This window comes from Ovis canadensis, chromosome 11 (genome assembly GCF_042477335.2).
Source record: "Ovis canadensis isolate MfBH-ARS-UI-01 breed Bighorn chromosome 11, ARS-UI_OviCan_v2, whole genome shotgun sequence".
NCBI lineage: Eukaryota > Metazoa > Chordata > Mammalia > Artiodactyla > Bovidae > Ovis > Ovis canadensis.
This window is the reverse complement of record NC_091255.1, coordinates 63,514,447-63,535,650: the sequence shown is the minus strand read 5'-3', so window position 1 is coordinate 63,535,650 and position 21,204 is coordinate 63,514,447. Positions and strand designations below refer to the sequence as shown.

General features: G+C 44.8%; 1 protein-coding gene across 8 annotated transcripts in view; it reads right to left on the bottom strand.

Moving 5' to 3' along the window:
• The window catches only part of RNF157 (ring finger protein 157), an 80,466-nt gene that overhangs the window by 43,563 nt on the left and 15,699 nt on the right, over nucleotides 1–21,204 (bottom strand). For all 8 annotated transcript variants that reach the window (XM_069542113.1, XM_069542114.1, XM_069542115.1 and 5 more), the window contains exon 2: nucleotides 15,578–15,696. In XM_069542113.1, coding sequence (XP_069398214.1) covers nucleotides 15,578–15,696 — 119 coding nt within the window. The remainder of the gene's footprint in view (nucleotides 1–15,577; nucleotides 15,697–21,204) is intronic.

The window sequence follows — 21,204 nt, the reverse complement described above, 5'->3', positions numbered from 1 at the left end:
TGTCATCCAGAAAATGGAAATTAACTGTGCTTTCCCACCAGAATAGCCGAGATGAAAAAGACGGAAAATAACTAGGTGCCAGGGACCCCAAACACTCCTGGTAGGAGTAAAATTGGCAAAGTTGCTTTGGGAAACTGTCTGGCAGAGTCTTCTACAGCATGCTGGGTGCCCCAGCAAGGCCAACCATGAGCATACACCTAACAAATATTCATGCGCATGCTGAACAAAGGCTTCCCTGGTGGCTCAGGTGGTAAAGAATCTGCCTGCAATGCTGGAGACCTGAGTTCAATCCCTGTGTCGGGCAGATCGCCTGGAGAAAGGAATGGCCACCTACTCCAGTATTCTTGCCTGGAGAATCCCAGGGACAGAGGAGCCTGGAGGGCTACAGTCCATGGGGTAGCAAAAGAGTCGACATGACTGAGCAACTAACACTTTCACTTTCATGCTGAACAAAATTCATACAGTAGAAGGTTCACAGCAGCAGGGCAGGGGGTACAAAAGGCCAGCCCCTTGTCCTCGAGATGGGGGGATTCTGTGGTGCAAGCTGCACTCCAGAGTTTTCCCAAGGGACCAGGCTGGAGCAAGTCTCTGCCAAGACCACACTGTTGCTAATTTTGCTCCCCTGCACCATCTGGCTTCCGTTTTACCTTTTCTCCAAAGAGCATTCCTTCAATAAACAGTTTTCATAAAGATCTCCAATGCAGGTTTGCTTCCAGAGAGTCTGCCTTAGAACAGGTGGCATCAGAGGCTACCTACGGAAGGGGACTCGGCAGGTGGAATTCTGGGGGTGGTGGGTCGTTCACCTGCCAGATGGCGACATGAACCCATCAGTGGGGTGAAGGTCCCTGGGATGCTATGACCTGTGGCAGGGGTGGGGGGGCGCACACTGACCAGTTTCACGTCTCTGGTACAGGAGGTGCCGAAGAAACAGCCACAAGAAGGACCGTGGGACTGGGCGGCTGTTATTAAAAATCGTCCATCCAATGAAAACGGAAAAAGACAATCTCAGATATGACGATGTGAAGCCAAGTATGACAATCGGCCTAAAAGCACTCACCCCCCGCAGGCACAGCACTTGATATTAAGGAGTGGCAGAACCAAGAAGAAGGACTTCCCTGGTGGTCCAGTGATTAAGAGTCTGCCTGCCAATGCAGGGGACACGGGTTCAATCCATGGTCCAGGAAGTTGCCCTGGAGCACTAAGCTCCACAACTACTGGGCCTGCGCACCCTAGAGCCTAAGCTCCACAAGAGAAGCCACTGCAATGAGAAGGCCAAGCACTGCAGCTAGAGAGTAGCCCCCGCTCCCTGCAATGAGAGAAAGCCTACACAGCAACGCAGACCCAGCACAGCCACGAAAAAAAACTAAGAAGGGTGAACTCAGTCCAGGCAAGTCTGTTACATCAAAGTCAAGGCCCTCACGGAAAGGCATGAACTCTAAGGCTTGAGATGGGGCTGTGTGTCCTGCTTGGTCACTCAGTCATTTCTGACTCTTTGCAACCCCATGGACTGTAGCCCACCAGGCTCTTCTATCCATGGAATTTTCCAGGCAAGTGCACTGGGGTGGGTTACCATTTCCTTCTCCTTGCATCCCCTGCATTGGCAGGCAGGTTCTTTTACCACCTGGGAAGCCTCAGGATGGGGGTGTCTGTGTCTATTTACTTGAGAACCTCAAACCCCAGATTACCTGGGCCCACAAAGTGGCTGACTCCCTCTCCTTGGAAAATAGGAATCCCCCTTGCTTGAAGACTACAGCGGCAGTCTCAAACAAGACAAGCCTCTTACAAGACAGTGCCTGCCCTACTCAGGACTGCCCCCACTTCCCTCCTGGCCATTAGACCATAATGAGGGTGAAATTTCAGCATCACCCAATGGGGTTGCTGGGCTCATCATCCCAAACACCCCAGGGGACCGGGCTAACACGCACACAGGCAGGAACTGAAAGGATGCGTGGGTCCTGGGGGTATCAGTCAGGGGTGCAGAATATAAAGCAGGATGGGGAAGAGCCGCTGAGGACATCCTCCCATAAACACCCTGGCAAACGTCAGGGTCTCATGTGCTGGGGGGGTGGCTCCTAGGAGCCTGGAAGAGCAATAGTGAAGTGAAAGTGAAGGTCACTCAGTCATGTCTGACTCTTTGCGACCCCATGGACTACAGCCCAGCAGGCTCCTCTGTCCATGGAATCCTCCAGGCCAAAATACTGGCATGGGTAGCCGTTCCCTTCTCCAGGGGATCTTCCCAACCCAGGGATTGAACCCAGGTCTCCTGCATTGCAGGCAGATTCTTTTCCCTCTGAGCCACCAGGGAAGCCTGGAAGAGCAATGGACCACACTAAATGATTCCAAAACTGGCACAGCAGTCTTTGGAAAAACAGGCCTTGAGGTCACTGGGACCTCAGAGTGAACCTGACGATGTGGCTCAGGGCCCCCAGCCACTCTCCTGCCCCGTCACACCAGTGGAACCCTTTCCCACCCCACCATCCGTCCCCTACAGAAACCCATCTCCATAAAACAGAGGTCCCAGGGTGGAAAGCAAGCACAGAAGTCACATTAAAAATCCCTTCTTAGTGCCAAGTACTATAGCAAACACTTGGACTCAACCGACTAACTTTCAAAGCTGTCTTTTTTATGTTATAATCTATTTTCCAAAGGTGGAGCTAACATTACACATACTGTTAAGTCTCTTTATTTTAGGCTTTTATTTACCTAAAACATAATCTATCCTATACTGCATGTAAAAGTAACCAGCATGGGACCTAGAGGAGCTGGCATACTAGAAAGGGTCTGCCACATACAGCAGGAAAAGCCATGAGCTGGCTGTGTCCTTTGAGAGGGCCGGGGACACACAGTCTGAGCACCAAAGCCTAGACACTACACTGACTGTGCTTCACAGATCAGGCCCTCTTCTTCTTCTTTAGATTTATTTTAGTTTTGGCCGGGCTGGGCCTTCACTGCTGCTTGGGCTTTTTCTCTAATTGCGGTGCACGGGCTTCTCATTGCGGTAGCTTCTCTTGTAGCGGAGCGCGGGCTCTAGGGTGCAAGGGCTTTAGTGACTGCTACACGAGGGCTCAGCAGTTGTGGCTCTCTGGCTCCAGGGCATAAGCTCAGTAGGGGCACAGGGGCTGACCTGCTGCACGGCATGTGGGATCTTCCCAGACCAGGGATCAAATCCCTGTCTCCCGCATTGGCAGGCAGATTCATTAATCTGAGCCACCAGGGAAGCCCCTTCTTCTTCTTTTTTTTTTTAATATTTACGTATTTATTTATTTGGCTGCACCAGGTCTCAGTTGCAGCGTGCAGATTCTTAGTTGTGGCCTGTGGGATCTAGTTCCCTGATCAGGGATCCAACTCAGGCCCCTCTGCACTGGGAGTGCAGAGTCTTAGCCACTGGCCCACCAGGGAAGTTCCTAAACCCTGTTCCTATTCCTTGTTCATCTCCAGCAACGTTTCTTCTCTAGGGAATTTTCTTTTTTCCTTTTTCTCATAATTTCAGGTTACCTTGCCACTCCTTTCTACACCTTTAATTCCATAAGACTATACATTGAACCCGACATACCAGACAGATAGAATCACAGTCTCTGTCTTGAATCTTTCAGCAATGCCCTAGATCTAATATATGCAATGTCCTATTTCACTAACCTCAGCCAGTGCAGCACCTTTATGTGAAGAAAGGAGTAAACTTAGTGAGTGGTTTTGCATTAAAAAACGAAGACATCTAGGCAGTAGTTTCCAACTAACTTCCCCAAGATACTTATTAACTACCATGGGAAAGATGGTAATGCTTCTGTGGAGAAATCCATGGTGAATTGTATCTCGATAAAGCTGTGACCAGGGTCCGGCACAGGGCGGACTGCTAAGGTGCTGGGAATGCTTCATTTCTTGATCTGGGTGGTGAGTCCAAGGGTGTTTGTTTATAGTTTCTTTAACAGTAGATATGGTTTATATACTTCCATATAAATATTTCACAACTCCCAATACAAAAGTTAAAAGAAAAAAAACAGAAAGTAAATTAAAAGCAGATGGTTTTTGTTTCCAGAAAAGAAAGTTAAAAAAAAAAAAAAGAGCAGGTGCCAGGAACAGTCATTATCAGCTGACCTGGCATCTTTGGGACACCCCTCCTCATCACTGGGACCTCACAGTGAACCCGATGGTGTGGCTCAGGGCCCCCCGCCACTCTCCTACCCCGTCACACCAGTGGAACCCTTTTCCATCCCACGATCCATCACCTACAGAAACTCATCTCCATAAAACAGAGATCTCAGGATGGAAAACCAGGACAGAAGTCACATTAAAAATCCCTTCTTAGTGCCAAGTACTATAGCAAACGCTTGGACTCAACCAACTAGCTTTCAAAGCTGTCTTTTTTATGTTATAATTTATTTTCCAACGGTGGAGCTAACATTACACATACTCTTATTTTTTATGCTTTTATTTACCTAAAACATAACCTGTCCTACACTGCATGTAAAAGTAACCAGCATGGGACTTCCCTAGGGGTCCAGTGGTTAAGAATTCACCTTTCAAAGCAGGGGGCACAGGTTTGATCCCTGAGTAGGGAGCTAAAACCCCACATGCCGTGGAGCAACTAGGCCCACAGGCCACAGCTGCTGAGCCTGAGGGCCACAACTAGAGAGTTTGTGCCCAGCAATGCAAGATCCTGTATGATGTAATGAAGATCCTACGTGTCTCAACTAAGACCCAATACCATCAAATAAATAAATACATGTTAAAATAAAAGTACCAGTTTTTTGATGTTATCTCTGGAATCAAGAGACAGTTGAAGCTAACTCTTGACTAAAACCTACAATTTGGTTATAGTCCCTCAGTATTTGGAACTACGATGGGATGGTATCTGCACACGGCAAAAGAGTCTTTGTTTACATATTCAATATTTATTCACTAAGTGGTAGGATTACAGCCTTGAAATTAAAAGACGCTTACTCCTTGGAAGGAAAGTTATGACCAACTTAGACAGCATATTAAAAAGTGGAGATATTATTTTGCCAACAAAGGTCCGTCTAATCAAGGTTATGGTTTTTCCAGTAGTCATGTATGGATGTGAGAGTTGGACTGTGAAGAAAGCTGAGCGCCGAAGAATTGATGCTTTTGAACTGTAGTGTTGGAGAAGACTCTTGAGAGTCCCTTGGACTGCAAGGAGATCCAACCAGTCCATTCTAAAGGAGATCAGCCCTGGGTGTTCTTTGGAAGGAATGATGCTAGAGCTGAAACTCCAGTACTTTGGCCACCTCGTGCGAAGAGTTGATTCATTGGAAAAGACCCTGATTCTGGGAGGGATTAGGGGCAGGAGGAAAGGGGATGACAGAGGAAGAGATGGCTGGATGGCATCACCAACTCGATGCACATGAGTTTGGGTGGACTCCTGGAGTTGGTGATGGACAGGGAGGCCTGGCGTGCTGCAATTCATGGGGTCGTAAAGAGTCGGACACGACTGAGTGACTGAACCGAACTGAACTGAACTGAACTGAACTGAACTGAAGTGGTAGGAAGCAACTTTCCCTAAAAGAATGCATTTGAAATGATTCCTTCATCTTTATTAAGAATTACAAAGTAACATAAATAGAATAGATCACTCAGATGGTAAAGAATCTGCCTGCAATGCAGGAGACCTGGGTTCAATCCCTAGGTTGGGAAAATCCCCCGGAGAAAGGAAAGGCTACCCACTCCAGTATTCTTGCCTGGGAAATCCTGTGGACAGAGACTGGCAGGCTATACAGTCCATGGCATTGCAAAGAGTCCAACATGACCGAGCGACTAGCACACATCTTAACCCAAAGCCAAGGGGTAACGACGAAAAACAAGTTACATTGCAAAACTGAAGACATACAATAATTTTATTTACATAATTTCTAAAAGTGAATGGTCCTCTTCCCTAGGCCAATACTGGCATGGGTGCCTTAAAAATGGAATGTAACACTCATGTTCTTAGCAGTATTATTCACAGCAGCCAAGAGGAGGAAGCAACCCAAGTGTCTATTGACAGATGAAAGGATAAACAAAATGTGGCCTATCTATATCCTGGAATATTGCTCAGCCTTAAAAAGGAAGGAGATTCTGGGACTGCCAGAATTCTGGTAGCCTGGTGGCTAAGACTCCAAGCTCCCAAAAAATGGGGCCTGGGTTCGATCCCTAGTCAGGGAACTAGATCTCACATGCTGCAACTAAGAGCTTGCAAGACAAGACTCCCACGTGCCTCAACTAAAATTTCCTTAATGCCACAACTAACACCTGATACAGCCATTGAATACTTTTCTTTTTTTTAAAAAAAGAACGAAATTCTGATATAGGCTACGACATGGATGAACCTTGAAAACATTATGCTCAATGAAATAAACAGGTCACAAAAAGCCAAATACTGTAAGACTCCACGATACAGACTTCTCTAGAAGTCAAATTCTTAGAACGGTTGCCAGGGGCTGAAAGGAGAGGAAAAGGGCGAGTTCGTATTTAATGGGGACAGAGCTTCAGTTTTGCAAGATGAAAAGAGTTCTGGAGCTTGGGTGTAAAACGGTGTGAATATACTGACATTGGTATACTTAAAATTGCTAAGATGATACCTTTTATGTTATGCATATTTTGTCACAGTTTTAAAACATGAAAGTAAGATTGAGAAGATAACATATTGAACTGAGCAGGGTAGTCACCTCCGGGGAGAGTCCAGGAGTAGGGAGACAGGTATTATAAGAGTGCTGTTTTTAAAAAACCCTTTTACATAAAGGTCTGTAAAGCCCTATTCGCATTTTAAAAGTATAAATATTCATAGTTTAGCTTTTTTATAGTCTGGATTTTCTTGGACTCTCAGGTTGTTAAAAACAGGACCCAGTCACACTGAATCTGACCTTTCTAAAGGTGAATCATTGCACCTTGACAACCCAGAGGCTGAAGCTCCCCAGCTCTACTCCTCCCCATGCTGATTCTGATGTCTTTGTCTTTTTCTACAAGCCCGCAACCACTTCTTAGTACATCCTAACCTGGTGCTCGGTGGTAAAGAATGGACCTGCCGAGCAGGAGATCTGGGAGATGCAGGTTCGAGCCCCGGGTCGGGAAGATCCCCTGGAGGAGAAAATGGAAACCACTCCAGTATTCTTGCCTGAGAAATCCCATAGACAGAGAAGCCTGGCGGGCTACAGTCCGTGGGGTCACAAAAAGTCAGACACGACTGACTGACTGAGCATGCAACCCCACTCAGCAGACCACTTCCTGCAGTTCACTAAAAAAATCTATTATTCTATGAATGGCCTTCATTTTCCTACTTTTATATATTCTCCTAGGCCTATTTCCTTCCTATGCTCAATGGTAATCCTTTTTCTATTTTTAGAGAAAATGTGAATGCTTTCAATTAAAAAATAAAAACATGTCCACTGGGGAAAATTCAAACAACACAGAAGGATATGAAGAAAGGACCTCCTGTCACTGATGTAGCCCCAAGAGTTACCCCTGTCACAGGTTCAAATGCTGTGTGCTCATGTATTTTTATGCACCTGTAAATATCAACATAAATGTATGCACAAATATTTTACACACTGTTACTAATACTTTTATCAGAAGTGAAACCAGACTCTATATTATATATAGCAACTTGCTTTTCTTGGTAAATGATGTGGTCATGGATATATTTTCATCTCAGTAAATACAGCTCTACCTTATTTTTGGCTGAGTGCTAGTTCATAGTATAGACACGCTACAATTTATCTGATGATTCCTGCCTAATGTGCGGAAAACTCACACGTATCTGATGTCAAAGTGGATCAGGGCTGCAGGAGAATGGTGAGTGCAGAGGAGACACACAGAAGTATGTTCTTCCTCTACATGGACATTTGGAAACGACAAATCGCTGGGCCATAGATGGAAATTAAATACGTACTGCAAACTGAATGTCCAAAAAAATGAAAAACAGCTGTAGTACCATTACAAAGGAAGGAAGAGGGAAAGAAGATGGACAAAAGGCAAAAAATCCAATTTAATACAAACACACACCCACACACTCCTTCCATGGACTTTTACATTCTGTCATGAACTCATGGCATCACTGACTCAGTGGACATGAGTTTGAGCAAACTCCAGGAGATAGTGACGAACAGGCAGGCTTGACATGCTCAATTCATGGGGTCGCAAACAGTCAGACAGGACTTATCAACTGAACAACAACAACAATGGACTCAGTTATGCCCCCTCCCCCATTCATACACTGAAGCCCAGCTTCCAAAGTGACTATATTTGGAGATGGGGCTTTCGAAAGGTAATTAGGTTAGATAGGGTTTCCTTCAGAGAAGGTGATGGCAACCCACTCCAGTACTCATGCCTGGAAAATCCCCCGGGTGGAGGAGCCTGGTGGGCTGTAGTCCATGGGGTTGCTAAAAGTCAGACTCGACTGAGCGACTTCCCTTTCACTTTTCACTTTCATGCATTGGAGAAGGAAATGGCAACCCACTCCAGTATTCTTGACTGGGAAATCCCATGGACAGAAGAGCCTGGGGGTCTACAGTCCCACTCCAGTATTCTAGCCTGGGAAATCCCATGGGCAGAGGAGCCTGGGAGGGCTACAGTCCATAGGGTCGCAAAGAGTTGGACACAACTTAGTGACTAAACAACAACATATGGTTAGATAAAGTCATAAGGGTGGGCCCTTCAAGATGGGAACAGAAACAGAGCTATATCATTCTCTTTTTCCTTTTTGGCTGTACTGAGAGGCTTGCAGAATCTCAATTCCCCAACCAGGGACTGAAACCCAACCCGTGCCAGTGAAAGCCCAGAATCCTAACCACTAGGGAACTCCCAGGCTCTTTCTGCTGTGTGAAGACCCAGTAGAAGGCAGTCATGGCAAGTAAGGAAGAGGGCCCTCACCGGCAGCCTGGTCTGCTGGCACCTTGATCCTGGACTTCTCAGCCTCCAGAACCATGAAAAATGAGTATCTGTTGTTTAAGCCACCCAGCCTATGGTATTTTGTTATAGCAGCCTGTGCAGATAAATAGAGGCTCTAAGGCTGTAGATATCACTGTACCTGTGACCAACCTGCCTGGTTACACTGGGGCCCGGGCACAAACCAGCCTTCAGACAAAACACCTGCAGGGCGCCCTGTTTAAGCGGCAGCTGCCCCCGGGGGCTCTGCTCCTCCGTGTCCCCTGCCTTGCCTTCTCCCCTTTCCTCAACTCTAACTGCCCAGAACTCTTGGATCTTTTTTTTTTTTTTTAATGTCAATATCCTAGTTCAGGCACTTTTCATTCTTAACTAACATGAACTATGACTTCTGGGCCATTTTCGCCTTCTGAGATGGCCCACACTCTTATCTATGGAGTGTGTTTCTCTCTAGATAAACGCACTTTTTATCTGAAAAGTAAGATAAACTACGACTTCCTAACTGGTCTCTTCTTCTCTTTCTGATTCACTCGACACTCTGAGTTGAGTTAAAGAATTAACTTTCTAAAATGGAAATCAAAGCACTATAGTTGTCACTGTTCGAATTCTTAAAATATTCCAGCAGGATGGATATTTTTTTAAATGCCTCTGGAGTCAAGACCTCTCTCGATAACTGACAATCCTAAGGTCACTAAACCTCCAAATGATTTACAGTTTTAGCAGTAATTTACCTCAATAAAATGAGATCTAGGACTTCCCTGGTGCTGCAGCGGATAGGAATCCGCCGGCCAATGCAGGGGACATGGGTTCAATCCCTGGTCAGGAAGAACTCCACATGCCACGCAGCATACTAAGCCTGTGTGCCGCAACTATGGAAGCCCGAGCTCTACAGCCTGGAAGCCACAGTTACAGACCTTGTGTGCTTAGATCTCCACCTTACGAGAGGCCTCCACAATGAGAAACCCACGCACCACAAGGAAGAGCAGCCCCCTGCTCGCCGCAATTAGAGAAAGCGCAAGCAAAGCAAACGAAGGCCCAGTGCAGGCATAAAAAGAGAAAAGAAAAAAGCTCTTAAAGAAAAAAAAGGATCTAATGCAATAAAGGACCAAAAAACCACCATCAGTTCTTCCGCCCCCTCGGGAAGGGGAGGGAGGCCTCAACTGTGATGTACAAACACCACCATCTCATCTCCTCAATACAGACGCCAGAGCAGAAGGACCTGTAGGAGCCCTGCTCACTACTTAAGATAGTTCCTTAACAACCAGTGAGGGGATCTGTCTGGTGGTCCAGCGGTTAAGACTCTGCGCTTCCAATGCAAGGGGCATGAGTTCGAACCCTAGTCAGGGAACTATGATCCCCCCTGCCACGTGGCTTGGCCAAGAAAATTTAAAGATGAAATAAAATAAGAAAAAACTCACAATTAACTTAAAAAAAAAAAAAAGTGAGTATGTGCTCCACCCAGAACTGTAATTGCAGAAATAACCAACCTGAAAGGCTAGCGAGTGCAGCTAACATTATTGCACACTTCTCTTTCTCCAGCAATTCCAACGCATTTTTCAAGCATGACATCCCTACAAAGTCAGAACAGCCTCCCCGTTACAAGTGGGTAATTTGAGAGCCTGGGTGATGGACCCTTGCCAGGGCTGCAAAGAGTTTGGGTTGCAATCTTCACTGCCAGGGTTGCAATAGGTATGTAAAATTTGCAATCTTGATTCCGACCTCTCTTCAACCATCCTTCCCTATACACCCACACTCTGGTTCTTTAAATCTGACCTGAAGACTTGATAATACATCTGACTTTGACGGATGGATTATCCTAAGTGGGAGATGAGCTTCTGTAAAAACTACAGGCCGAGCCATAGCTGAATGGTACTCATCTGAGTCTGATCATTCAGAAGATGATAGGAAATACGACAAGTCCCAGAAGCCAGGAAGTCTACGGCCTTTATAACTTAATCTAACCATGTATTTCAACATATTGTGTCCCCATCTCTTTGGAAAGAGGAGCCGTTCCTGCCCGGGGCTGCTGGATGGCTTTATAAGGCTGTTGTTCTCTTTCCTCTGCAACCCAACGCCTGTCTACCGACACTGAGATATGTTAGCAGAGAGTAGAGGTCAGCTCTGGAGAACTCAAGTGACCAGCCAGCCTTCAGTCGCTGGGCCTTCCCCTAAACAAGCTGACATGTGGTAACAGCAGGCGGCCAAGGTCAGGTCAGCTGGTGGAATTACACACCAAATACAAACTCTCTCAAGAGACACTCGTGAGAACGTGTCACAGGCATGCTGGCTACTCTCTCCACATTTCACAAACTGCCCTCGAGGATCCACTCAGACTCACATACAAGATGTGGGCAGGGGTCCTGAGTACCCCTAACCTGACCATCAGGAAAGGGCAGGGGACCCCAGGCTCTGGAATTGGACTGCTGGGTTCAAGTCCTGAGTCAGTCACTTCTAGGCTTTGCAATCTTTGCTTCAATTCCTTGTGTCTCTTGTTTTCATCCATCAAATCAGGACCTTCCTTGTTAGGGTGTGAGGATGTAACCGAGCAGGACCCTATGGGGCCTTCCCTGGACAGGCCTTCCCCCATATCCTCTGCTTCAGCTCATCTCGGAAGCACCTAGATAATAGTATTTGATGCAAATGTCCTGAGTTGTTTTGCAGATCTGAAAAAAACTCCCACCAAATGGAAGAGCGACTTGATGACCAGGAGCACAGAGCCCCAGACCTCCTGGGGCCTGAGGACTGATAAAGTGAACCCCTGTGGCAGCCCCTGCTCCCTCCTTATCAGCCAGAGAACCGTGCACAAGGCGATCACATACCTCGCAACACCGCCCACCCCTGCCTCGCCTGCCATTTCAAAGTGCTGTGCGGAAACGCTTTGGAGAGTTGAGGCTTTTTACAACATGAGCCAGCCATCTCCTTCCATGGTCCTGCAATAAACCTTTCTCTGCTCCAAACTCTGACGTTTCAGTTCGGCCTCACTGCGCATCGCCCTTGAACTTGCATCAACAAGGACACAAAGAGTCAACACATACAGAGAACTTGGAACAACTGGGCCTGGCAAATGGTAAGCGTTCACTCAATGTTAGCTATTATTAACTAAGAAAGGGAAAAAGCAAAGGGAAACATGTTGCATTCTCTACTTCCACCTCCCTTTCTGAAGTGACTCTGGTTTGCTTTCTTAACATAAAGGATGATGTCCTTTGAAAACATTTGCTCTGTGCAATATGAAGCATGTTTAACGATTAGTCCACAAAAACAACAACAAAAAGGCCAGTGTTGATGCTTCTTTAGGAGAAAGCCTGCAAGTGAAGGTCAAGGCTGCTGTCGGGGGCTCCTGGAAGAGCTCGGTCATTCATGGGCTCACAGAAGTGTAAACAAGACAGTTACCCTTTGGGGAGGTTTGTCGGCCAACATAAACCTCAAAATGAGCCTAAAGAAGTGTTCCCTTGTTTTAAAATCACCTTTATGGCCTGAAAAAGTTTTTTTAAAAAAACCTACACTTTAAAAAAGTATATAAACTATTCTGACACCAGAGGAAAGGAAAAAGGGAGGAAGAAACGGATGCAAATGGCCAAGTCCCTGTGAGAAGAAAGAGTATTTTTCAAGCATGAGCCCACTTCCAGGAAGCGTGGGAGTTCTTATCTGGCTCAAGCAGAAAAAAAGATCATTCCACTCTAAAGGCTAAGGTAACAGTAGAAAAATCAGACAGTAGACATTTGATAAGTATGAGTTGTCATAATAGACTGTGAAGCAGAAAGTACTTGGTATTTTGAAAGTACTGTTCAACTAAGAATTGGTTTCCGAGGTGGCACAGTGAAAAATCCATCTACCAATGCAGGAGATGCAAGTTTGATCCCTGAGTGGGGAACATCCCCTGGAGAAGGAAATGGCTTCCCACTCCAGTATTCTTGCCTGGAAAATTCCACGGACAGAGGAACCTGGGCGGGGCGGGGCGGGGTGCAGCAGGCTATAGTTCATGGGATCACAAAGAGTTGGGCATGACTGAGCACACAGCACCGGGCTGTGGTGGGGGGGTTGTCACTCCAGACAGAAAGGTGTTGTTAGTCGCTCAGTTGTTTCTGACTCTTTGTGACCCCATGTACTACAGCCCCCCTAAGCTTTTCTATCCATGGAATTTCCCAGGCAAGATTACTGGACTGGGTTGCCATTCCCATCTCCAGGAGATCGAACTCGGGTCTTCTGTATCGCAGATTCTTTACCTTCTGAGCCATCAGCGAAGCCCAGATGGAAAGGAAGAAAACAATAAAAACCATCAACAACAACCAAAATGCTTTTTAATGAAAGCTCCAGATGGAAAATCGTCATCAGATTAACCTTCCTAAAGACCAAAAAACAAATGATTTCTCTGGGGCTCTCATCTGCCTAACACACTTCAGTATTTCCCGAGCCTGTGGGAGAGGGTGGAGCACATCTTGAGGGAACGGAGCCCCCACCTACCTTTCCAACCTTGCTTCTCCACCAGGAAAAGGGCCACTCCTGCCAGACTGGCTTCCCTATTTGTTCCAGGCGAGGAACAAACCATGCTCATTTCAGCTTTGTGTCCCCAGCACCTCCCACAGTGCCTGGCACACAGCAGTTTCTCAGTAAATGGTTACTGGTTTGACAGAAATGTGAATGCGTTCACGCCTGTGCCCTGTGCCTCCCTCCCCGGAAGCCCCTTGCCTACCCGCCTCTTGAAGACTCAGCCATCCTCCAAGGCCTCCTCCTCAAAACCAGAACCAAAGCACCAGCCCTTACGATTCCCCTCCACCACTCTCTATACCTACAGAATCGCAGCCCTTTCAGACCTTGACTGCTATTGAAGTATCTCTTGTTCCTGTGTTTGGCCTGCCCCACTAAAATAGGAGTTTCTGGAGAACAGCAGGATATTGTGAAGCAAAGAGAAGCAGTGGAAAGGTTATTGATCTGCAGCTAGGCAGATCTAGTTATGTGGCTTTGGGAAAAATTTTCTGAGAGCATTTTGAACAGGGTCCGGAACATAGTGTGCACTTCATAAAGGCTACTGGGCTTCCCTGGTGGCTCAGCGGTAAAGAATTCGCCTGCATTGCAGGAGATGTGGGTTCAGCCCCTGGGTTGGGAAGATCCTCTGGACAAGGAAATAGAAACCCACTCTGGTATTCCGGCCTGGAAAACCCCATGGACGGAGGAGCCCGGCGGGCTATAGTCCATGGGGTCACAAAAGAGCTGGACACGACTTAGCAACTAAAGAACAACAACAACAAAAGCTCGGAACCTCAGTTCTCTCACTTACAAAATAATACTGATAATAAATTCTCTGACAGGTAGCGTTTTTTTATATATATATAGTTTTTATTTATTTATTTATTGGCCTTGCCACGTGTCATGTGGGATCTTAGTACCCAGATTAGGGACTGAACTCTGGCCCCTGCACTGGAAGTGCGGAGTCTTAACCACTGGATCACCAGGGAAGTCCTAAAGTGGGTCTCTATGAAGATTAGAAATAATGTCTGAAAAGTCTCTAGGGCCTTCCTTAGCACAAAGTGGCCAATCAGTAGCCACATGGCAGCTATTTTTGCAAAGCTTCATGCTGGGTGCAGAGAAAATGCCCCATAAACATTTATGGAATGAGTTGAATGAATGGAGAGAGAGACAGTCTGATATCAACTCAGATATCGAGGGGAAACTTGTCAGTCATTCATTCAACAGATCTTTATGAAAGGCTTATCACAATGTCCCAGGCTTTGTTCTGGGTGCTGGGTTTCGACAGTGGCACAGCCCCCTTGCCCTGGGAAATGGACATTCTGATGCAAAAGGCAGATAATAGAGGGGACAAGGCAACGGAAGCTTATGTGGTGTTAGGAAGAACTGATGCTTTCAAACTGTGGTGCTGGAGAAGACTCTTGAGAGTCCCTCGGACTGCAAGGAGATCAAACCAGTCAATCCCAAAGGAATTCAACCCTGAATATTCATTGGAAGGACTGATGCTGAAGCTCCATTACTTTGGCCACCTGATACACAGAGCTGACTCATTGGAAAAGACCCTGATGCTGGGAAAGATTGAAGGCAGGAGGAGAAGGGGGTGGCAGAGGATGAGATGGTTAGATAGCATCACTGACTCAACAGACATGAATCTGAGCAAACTCTGGAAGATAGTAAAAGACAGGGAAGCCTAGCATGCTGCAGTCCATGGGGTTGCAAAGAGTTAGACATGATTTATCGACCGAAAAACAACAATGTGGTATTCGTTGCTATGCTGCTACTGCTACTGCTAAGTCGCTTCAGTCGTGTCTGACTCTGTGCAACCCCATAGACGACAGCCCAACAGGCTCGCCCATCCCTGGGATTCTCCAGGCAAGAACACTGGAGTGGGTTGCCATTTCCTGCTCCAACTGAAGAGGAATGAAAAGCAAGGTGAGGACAGGCTAGGGACTGGGTAAGGGAAGTCTGCAGAGGCGGCGTTTAGGCAGAGCTTCAGAGCGGCAGATCCTAGGAGAGCTGGGTTTTGTGAGCCGTCCTCACTCTCAGGCAGACCGGGTACTTTTCCACGGGGCAGCCTCTGGTGCCAGGAGACCCTGCTCCACCAAAGAGGCTGCCGTCTGGCTCCTCTCAACTCAGACCAAGCCGCAGACGCTGCTGAACCAGCAATTACAAACTTATTTTGACAAGACCATTTGACTCAGCCACTTAGCCCCTAGTGGAAGTAAACGGATGATACTCATACCGCCACGGGTCTGTTCCCCAGAAAGTTCAGATCGCTGTTTTCTCCAAACAAGTAGCCTTCGGGGTGAGTTGAATCAAACTTCTCTCCTCCCATAATGAAGTGGCTGGCAAAATAGCTTCCTAGAGGGCGAGAGACAGAAACCAGTCAGACTAAGCCAAGCGAACAAGCCGATTCAGGGGGAAAGAAGAAGGCTAACCCTTCAACCAACAATTAGAGCCATTTCTAACCCTAGGAAAAGTTTCTTCTCTCGATTGGGGATAATGGCACAAAATACGCAAAATCCTAGCAGTGAGATATCAAATAGAAAACAGATCACTGTTTTCCTTTTGACATTCTTTTTTTTTTTGGCTGTACTTCACGTGCTGTTTCTCTAGTTACCGTGACTGAGGGCCTCTCTTGTGGCGGCCTGCTGGCTCAGTGGTCTCAGGGCTTAGCTGCCCTGTGGCATGTGGGATCTTCCCAGACTAGGGATCGAATCCCCCCTTAATCCCCCCATCCTCCGCATTGGCAGTCAGATTCTTAACCACCGGATCACCGGGGAAGTCCCTTTTGACATTCTTGCAAAAGACCAGAAGGCCCCACAATGCACATTAATGTGTGTATATATATATATATATATATGTATGTATGTATTTTGTTCCTGAATTTTTTCCCTTACACTTGAAATGGTTATTCCTTATTCTGCATGTACTCATGAATCTTAACTGCGGGTATCAGCATGCCCGCACGCACATACGTTCCTTTGCCCAGACTTTCCATACACCGGCTCATACCCAAACACAGTCGTCTCAGCATTTCCCTGCCAATTCTGTGTATACCTCCATCACCCTCCACAATGAAGGGTCCTTGTGTTCCATATTTGCTTCAAAATGACGGTTTAATAGGAAAATACAAATTAAGTAATACTGCCCCAGGCTTTACCAATCAACTACCACACAGACTCTTGCCTGGAAAATTCCATGGACAGAGGAGCCTGGCGGGCTGGAGTCCACTGGGTCTCAAAGAGTCAGACACAACTAAGCGACTGGGCACTCACATACCACACAGATTATATTGCTTAACTGGACAAGTTTAATGATTTTGAAAGACACAGACACGCATATATACCCTAGTCCCAAATTCATTAGCAGTCTTCATGGCCAAAGTTACAGGGACATCAGTCAGGTCCCACCTTGATCAGCCAGGAGGCAGGAATATTTTCAACCCTACACCAACTAGAGGCAATCTGCAGGCAGGGTCAGGATCTCCAACTGCCTTATGGAGACAGATGGAGGAAGCGAGCCAGGACACGATGGCACTAAGTAACCAAGGGAGGCTTAGGTAACACTGCCCATTCCATCTGGGAACACTTTCCAAATCTGATTAAACGCATGCTTCTCACAGACTGGATCAACAACAGGTCCTACCGCATAGCACAGCGAACTGTGTATCAATATTCTGTGATAAACCACAATGGAAAAGAGTATAAAAAAGAATGTATATATACAAACAGAATCATTTAGCTGTACAGCAGAAATTAACACATTGTAAATCAACTATATGCCAAAAAAAAACCCAAACAGTAACAACAACAAACCCCAATGCTTCTTAGCTCACATTTCTATAATCCAATTCTCCCATAAACGTAAACTGTTCAAAAGTGAGTGACTCGGCCATATCATATTCCATCAGTGCTCTCATATACCCCAGTTCTTGGATTAATACAAAGAACTTACGAATCAGCAAAAAGTCTTCCTTATGTGTTATATGGCTAGGATAAATGTTTCAATTTTTTAGGTTTACAGAAAACTCTAAAAAATGAGATTCAGCACTTTCAGCCTGTGAAGAAGCCGCAGCAACAAAGGCAGAGAAGAAAGTTCTAACAGGAAAACGGAATCAAATATTCTTTTTTTTTTGGATTTTCTACACATGGAGTTGCTTTGGTCTAGAAACACATTAAACAAAACAACATGGATAAAATCCCTTGCCACAAAGTGAGGCAATTCTTTAATTAACCAGCAAGCAGGAAAGCATTATTTGAGAGTCGTTGTTGTTATTTTAATTCCGTCTGACTCTTTGGGACCCCAGGGACCGTAGCCTGCCAGGCTCCTCTGTCCATTGGATTTTTCAGGCAAGAATACTGGAGTGGGTTGCTATTTCCTTCTCCAGGGAATCTTTCTGACCCAGGGATTGAACCTGCATCTTCTGCATTAGCAGGCCGATTCTTTTACCACTGAGCCACCTGGAAAGCCCCTTGTTTGAGGGTAAAAGCAGCTGAAACCAAAGCAATCAAGGAGGAACCCTTGAAAGTTACCCATCAACATGAAAACACACAGGGGCAGCCATCTGCAGTGATACACAGCACAATTCATCATTTAGGAGCTTAGTTATAAATTATTTATGTCTAGCACTTACTAGCCCTATTTTCCACGTGCATAATTTATAGAGAAGGAGGTGCCTAGCTGTCACAAACAGAAGCACCCATCTCAAAGAATTTGTCATTTACTGTCAAACATTAGGAAAATACATTTTCTACACATTAGACATTATACATTTACTATACATTAGGTGAAATTAGGAAAGATGTTTACATTAATGGGTGGCTTGCCCAGATCATGAATAAAGAATGGGGAGAAGCAGGTTCGGTGTCTGGAGTGGTACAGGCTGAGTTCAATCTGGGACACGCTGAGTTTCCAGGACCTGGGAGCCATCAGGTGAGGGATGTGAGGACAATGAAATCAACGGATAATCAGCTTACACATGGTAGTGATTGATTCTAGCAAGAGAAGAGCACTAATGGCTTCAGGGTTAAAGCCTTCGGGGTTAAAGCATTAAAGATGGCAGGGTTCTACTGGAAATGCCCTTTTGGGGACAGCCATGATAATAAATGAAATTACCCAGAAAGCAGCATGTAGCGCTAACTGTAGCCTTGTCTGGCATTTTATTTTTTTAACTTTTAACTTTTTATTTTTAAATAAGTCTATTCAGCTGCACAGGTCTTGGTTGAGGCATGTGAACTCTTAGTTGCTGAATATGGGATCTAGTTTCCTGATCAGGGATCATACTTGGGCCCCTTGGAATAGAAGCTTGCTGTCTTAGCCACTGGACCACCAGGGAAGTCTCTATTTTATTTTATGACTATTTAAAAGAAAAAAAATTTTTTTTGGCTGCACTGCACAGCATGTGGGATCTTAGTTCCCCAACCAGGGATGAAACCCACATCCTCTGCATTGGAAACTGAGTCTTAACCACTGGAGTGCCAGGGAAATACAGCCTTGATGGCATTAAAAATCAAGAGCACACATATACAAAGACCTAAAAGTAAGGTCAATAATCCACAGGTGAAAAGGAGGATTTTTTTTCATTTTGAGAGAAGTGTCAACGCCACACTGATCTCCCTGACACACTTAAATGCCTCATCAGATAAAAGAAAAACGTTCTGTTTGCCAAGGCTGCCCAGAGATGGGGATCAGGGCGCAGTGACCTAGACGGTGTGGCCACATCAACAGATGGGAACACCAAACACACCAACAGTCCCTGAAAAACAGTGCCTGGTGGACAGTTTGTGCACATTTCTGCTTCTTAGTGAGAACTGTGCACTAAGATCAGAAATGGTATGGAAAAAAGAACTACACTGGAACATTTCTTTGCCTATTTGCGGGAAGGAAACAACACACATGACTAGTAGATTACCTGCAAGTTTTTCATTATTAATTGGCTATAATTTTTATTTAGAGTTTTTATTTTACTTTGTAGGCCACCTATGTAGCATGTGGGATCTTAGTTCCCTGACCAGGGATCAAACCTGCAGTCCTCGCATAGAAAGTATGGAATCCTAATCACTGAACCTCCAGGGAAGTCCCATAGTTGGCTATAATTTATTAACCAAATCATAATTGGAATTCTTTGCAGGCTTTAAGAAGATACATCTTGGGACGTCCCTGGTCCAGGGGTTAAGAAGCCACCTGCTAATGTAGAGGATGTTGGTTTGATCGCTGGTTCGGGAAGATTCCACATATGCCAAGGAAGAGCGAAGCCCAGGAGCCACAAGTGCTGAGCTCCAGAGCCCAGAGCCCGTGTTTCACAGCAAGAGAAGTCAGTGCACTGAAACTCAGAGAGTGGCCCCAGCTCGCTGCAACTAGAGAAAAGCCCTCGCAAAGCAATGAAGACCCAGTGCAGCCAGCAATAAACTCAATTTTAAAAAATCTAACCCTTATTTTTAAAAAGACATATCTTGCGGTAATCATTTTGCAAGACACATCTACATCAAATTATCATGTTGTGCCCCTTAAACTTACAGAATGTTATCTGTCAATTATATCAGTCGAACTGGAAAAAAGAAGCCACATTATACACAAAAATTATATACTTTTAAGAAAAGTTTTTATTGAAATATAGTTGATTTACAATGGTGTGTTAGTTTCAGGAGTATAGCAAAGTGATTCGGTTATAGATATACTTTTCCATTACAAGTTATTACAAGATACTGAGTATATAGAGTATAACTGCTTGTGCTATACAGTCCGTCCTTGTTGGCATCTATTTCACATATAGTAGTGTAGACATTTTAATCCTAAACTCCTAATTCATCACTCACCCCCTAAATTGTATTTGAAACATAAGGTATGTGTGGGAGGGAAAGGGGGGAATCAGTGATTAATGGGTATAGTTTCAGTTTTCCAAGAAGAAAAAGTTCTAGAGATCTTAACACTAATGAACTGTTAACACTTGAAAATGGTTTAAAAAAAAATAAAAATAAAATAAAAATAAGAAAAAATAAAAAAATAAAAATAAAATAAAATTTAAAAAAAATAATAAATAAAAAAAAATTAAAAAAAAAAAGAAAATGGTTAAGGTGGCTAAGTTTAATGTTATGTATTTTTAACCACAATAAAAATAAAATATCAAGGGGGAAAACCCCATAAGGTATGGCCCAGAATGATCAGTACTAGTACAATTCAGTATTTTTTTTTTAATATTAGAGGAAAAAAAAGGCATCCAGATTTTAAAAAATTACTTACAAGGGAAGAAAATTATACTAGTACTGTTCTTCCAGATCAGCACTGTTCAGTAATAATATACCATGACAGGGCTTCCCTGAAGGTGCAGTGGTTGACTCTGGTCTTCCACTGTAGAGTCAAGGGTTCAATCTCTGGTCAGGGAACTAAGATCTCACATGTCTTGAGGCATGACCAAAAAAAAGCAAGCCACATATGTAATTTTAAATTATCTAAGAGCCATATTTTTTTAAGTAAAAATAATCACAATTAATTTGAATATATTTTATTTAACCCCATGTTGGATATTCTAATAACCCAATATATCTAAAATATTACTTCAACATGTAATCAATATAAAAATATTTTCAGGTGCTAGTCACATTCTTTTTTCAACTATCCGCTAAGAAGAATACAGCTATTTGTTACTCACCATGTGAAAAAGAAATATCTTGAAATTAACAATCTTAACTAGTTTACCCAATGAACTACGCTACTGGGGTACATTCCTAACATCATAATGAAAGTAAATGTTGCTCAGTGGATTCCAGAATTTACGTCTGCCCTAATGAGATATTCTCACATTTGCCACCAAACCACTGTGAACTATTACATCACACAAGAAAGGGCAGTTGACACTTCTCATTTTCT